Source organism: Sarcophilus harrisii, chromosome 6 (assembly GCF_902635505.1).
Source record: "Sarcophilus harrisii chromosome 6, mSarHar1.11, whole genome shotgun sequence".
Classification (NCBI taxonomy): domain Eukaryota; kingdom Metazoa; phylum Chordata; class Mammalia; order Dasyuromorphia; family Dasyuridae; genus Sarcophilus; species Sarcophilus harrisii.
In genome coordinates, this window is record NC_045431.1 from 252,455,393 (window position 1) to 252,459,839 (window position 4,447).

The 4,447-nt window shown below is 33.4% G+C and overlaps 1 protein-coding gene across 1 annotated transcript; it reads right to left on the reverse strand.

Moving 5' to 3' along the window:
- Positions 1–1,879: 1,879 nt before the first annotated feature.
- On the reverse strand, positions 1,880–3,044 carry LOC100913283 (olfactory receptor 5D18-like). The gene is given in 1 exon segment (XM_012552648.2): positions 1,880–3,044. A coding segment is annotated over 1 exon segment (942 nt). The 5' UTR covers positions 2,976–3,044; the 3' UTR covers positions 1,880–2,033.
- Positions 3,045–4,447: the final 1,403 nt, after the last annotated feature.

Genomic DNA, 4,447 nt, shown 5'->3' on the forward strand with positions numbered 1-4,447 from the left:
TCAATTTAACAAAAAAAACAATATTGTGCTACTTGGAGCTATTGTAATACACAGGAGCCACCTGATAGTAGCAGGTGGAGATCCAACCCAGACCAGCAGAATGGATCTCCTCTTGTGAGAGGATGATAAAAGGACACTGACAGGCAGTTGCTATTCTCTGACCTTTCAGACTAAGAGTCTGTTGTGTTGTCTAACCTGTTTCCTCTTCCCTTTGCCTCCAATTTATTTCCTTCACAGTCCACAAGCAATACTTGTATTAGCAAACATAGTTAGTTGCCTGGCAACTGTTTCAGATGCTATAATCCACAGCTGTAGTGGTTCTTGGAGAATTGATCTGTCCCTTAACAATTCTCACTTTTTGTTTTTTGCTATTATTTTCCCCCCATAGCATGATCCTCACATTCAGGAATGCAAGCAGCCCTATCACTTCTGAATGATTTTAGCGGGTGTTGATCCTGTGAAATATTATGGAGGCAAACTTTGAAACAGAAAAGAGGACTATGGTCAGAATAGGCATTTAAATCTCTCATCAGTCTCCTAGCTTAGTCCTTTGATGTGTTGGCCCATTTAATTACCTGGAGTAAAAAACTCTTCCCAACTCTTCTTCCTTTCCTTCCCCATGGGTTACTGAAGAAATTCTGGAAGGATCTTTATCAGGAACAGCTCTTTGGTTTTTTTGTATACCCTACATTCAGGTGCCATAAAACTAATATAGTGACTTTGTCTGAAAGTGCATGTGATATTCTGTATTTGTAGGATTTTGCACTTTTTTCCATTTCTATTTCTTTCTTTATTTCTTTGTTTAATTAATAGAATACTATCTTTCTCTTTCTCTCACATTACATATCTTGGAGGAAAAATATTACTTGTAACATATACTCAGTGTCTAGACTAATATATTCTGTCATCTATTACTTGAAATAAAGTAATATTTCTTTCTCATTTTGTACCTTTACTCCTTAATCACTCTGTGAGGAGATTCATAGAAAGCTTCATCATTGGTTCTCTGAAAATACAGATGGCATATTTATCATAGTTCTTATAACAATTTAAATTATTTTTCTTTGCAGTTCTACTGTTCTTTTATAATTAGCTCTTCCCTGCTTATTTCATGCTACAATAGTTTTAAATTCTTCAAAAATTACGATTTTCATATTTTTTTCTAGTTCTGCAGTCTATATTTGCTCATGTAAGATTGTTGATGTATTTGAAATCATTTATTTACTCAATTCTTATCATATAATAGTATTCCATTACATTTATATAGTAGTATTTCTTCCACTATTTTTTAATTTGACAGGTATCCCTTTAGCTTCTATTCTTTTATACAGAGAAAAAAAATTCTTCATTTATTTGACCTTTTTAAGTATATGCCAAGAAGTAGAATAGTTGAGTCAAAGGGAACACAAGTATTTCTTTGTTTGTTTGTTTTTACCTTTTTTGGTATTATTCCAAATTGCTTTGCTTAATAATTGTCTACATTCATAGGTCCAGCAATATGTCTATTTCCCTGAATTTCCTTCAATACTTATTATTTAACAATCTGATAGGTAAGAGATAGATTCTTAAGATTTCTTTAATTTGCATATTTATAGTTGGTAGTTCTTAGAAACAAGTTGTTCACATATCTATAGATAAACTGTTTCATATCATGAAAACTATTCATTCAGATACTTTTCTATTTATCAATGGAGAATGGTTCTTATTTTTTTATAAATTTTAATCAGAAATGAGTGCATCAATGAAATTTGCTATATTTCCCAAAAATATATTTTTAACTTAGTTTTATTTGATATTTTTATGTCACAATTTTTAAAATTTTATTTAATCAAAATTACCTTTCTTAATCAGCTTTAAGTTGTCATGAAATTTTCATCTATATTGCCCTAATGAATGATAATCTCCCCATTTCTCTAAATTGATAGTGATGTGATCTTTTTCAGTTAGGTCATTTATCTAATTGGAACTTATTCCATATGAAGTTTTGATGTATATATTTGTCATCAGGAAAATTTAATTAATAGGAGATATGTTCATGGAGAAGATACTTTAATTTCCATTAATTTGATGACCGCTTCTTTGACATCTTTGTTCCTCAAACTGTATATTAGAGGATTGAGCATGGAAATTACCACTGTATAAAACACAGAAACTACTTTCACAGTGTGTCGAGTGTTTCTGGAGTTTGGAACACAATAGAGAAATATTATGGTACCAGGAAATATGGTGATAACAGTTAGGAGAGAAGCACATGTGGAGAAGGCTTTACGTCGCCCACTGGATGAATTCATCTTTAAGACAGTGACAAAAATGAATACATACGAGGCTAGGATAATCAAAAGTGTGCTTACTTCATTAAAAGTGACACAGAAAAGTAGCATTTGGTTCAAATATGTATCAGAATAAGAGAGAGTAAGAACTGATGAGTACTCACAGAAAAAGTGATTAATTATGTTTGAACCCTAAAATGATAATTGTATAGCAGAACACGTGAGTAGAAGAGAACAGACTATAACCCATATATATGACCCAGCCACCAATAGGGCACAAAGCTTCTGAGACATAGCAACTGCATATAGCAAAGGATTGCAAATAGCCACAAAGCGGTCATAAGCCATCACTGCCAACAGGAAGGACTCAGTCACTACAAATGTACAAATGAAAAAAAGTTGTACCAAACACCCAGAGAAGGAGATGCTGCGGTCCTCTTTAAGTAAGTCCACCAACATCTTGGGAACAACGATGGAAGAATAACAAAAATCCACAAAGGACAAATGGCTGAGGAAAAAGTACATGGGGGTGTGAAGTTTGGAGTTGATTCGGATGAGGCCAATCAGTCCTAGATTTCCCATGACAGTTATAAAATATATGATCAGGAAGACCAGGAAGAGGGACACTTGGAGGTCCGGATAATCTGAGAAACCCAAGAGGACGAATATTGAAACAGAACTCTGATTTGCCTCTCTGGTCACCATAATTCATGCTGGGGAAAAGAATTAGAAAGTCAGTAATGAAATCAATTTAAATAGTATTCACAAAAAGTTTTAAATGCTTATTTTTACATGGGTTATTATACTCATTGAGAATATAAAGTAAAAACAAAACAAATTATACTCAGATACATTATTTGTTTTCAAGGATGCTGGGAGTCTAATGGACATTTATAAAGAGTAAAGATCTCAGGAAGAAGCACTGACACTGATTAGGGTCTACATGATGTGTGTGTGTGTGTGTGAGAGAGAAAGAGAGAGAGAGAGAGAGAGAGAGAGAGAGAGAGAGAGAGAGAGAGCTCTAAATGTAAGCACATACACATCTATATTATATTATCCCCCTTTGATTTTTAATCGTTTTGACTTTTTCCTCCTTTTCCCTGTGATGCCATGCAAAGTAATATCAATCATGACAAAAGCTACTAGAATTTTTAATGGATGGAACACAAAATTTGAGTTAAGGTCAAAGAAAGAGAGATGGCAGAGTGATACATGAGTCAATGAAACATTTCACACAAAATTAAATTATCTAAGAAAAAAAAATTCAGAAAACTTTGTGGAAGGAATGAGTTTCTAGGACAGATGAAAGGAGGAGGATGGAGATAAGGAAGCTAACAGTAAAAGATAGAGATTAATTGTAAGAGGGAATAAATGACCAAGAGGGAGTTTGTTAATCCTTGAAAGATGAATTTAGGTTGGTTATCAGCAGGCCTAGAACTCTAGGTTTAGGATAAAATCTCTCCAGAATATTAGAAACTTCAGTCCTGAGAATGGTATTTCTCACTGTTCTCAAAAGTAGGGGACTGGTATGAGATGGAATGATTCATTTTCCAATTACCCTAAAGGAATTTTTTCCCTCCTGTGAAGGAAAAAATTGATGAGAAATGGAGCAGCTTTGTTATGAATTTTTTTCCTACCTCATTTAATGATACAGTCTTTAAATTTAATATTGTTGGGCTAGAATATTCTTCATTCTCACCTTTCAATAGGTTTATTTAAAACAGAGGTTCAAGGGCATCTCTCACATGAGATCTTTCCTCTTACACTCAGTTGTTTATTCCTTTTGCCTAAAGTACCTCGTATTTATTTGCTGTGATGTGCTTTGATACTATACAAATTACACCCCGCTAAAATGATTCATTAGGTAACACAATGTTACAGATTTTGTTGCATGTGTATTTTTCTATTCATCCACCCATTCTTCGCACTGTATCTTTTATCTAGTAAGCAATTTATAAATCCATGTTGATTTACTGAATTTATTAGATTCATGTCAATGTTTTAGCATATTCAAAACTTTTTAATTCCCTCCTCTCATTCATCATGGTACATATGCCTCCAAGTTTTCTGTCAGGCATAATTTTTTTTTACAAAGCAGTCCCTTTTTATATTTCCTTCCAAACTATGTACATAAATCTGAGCTCACATTTCAGCCCTTTGTTATTGCTGCTTATAAC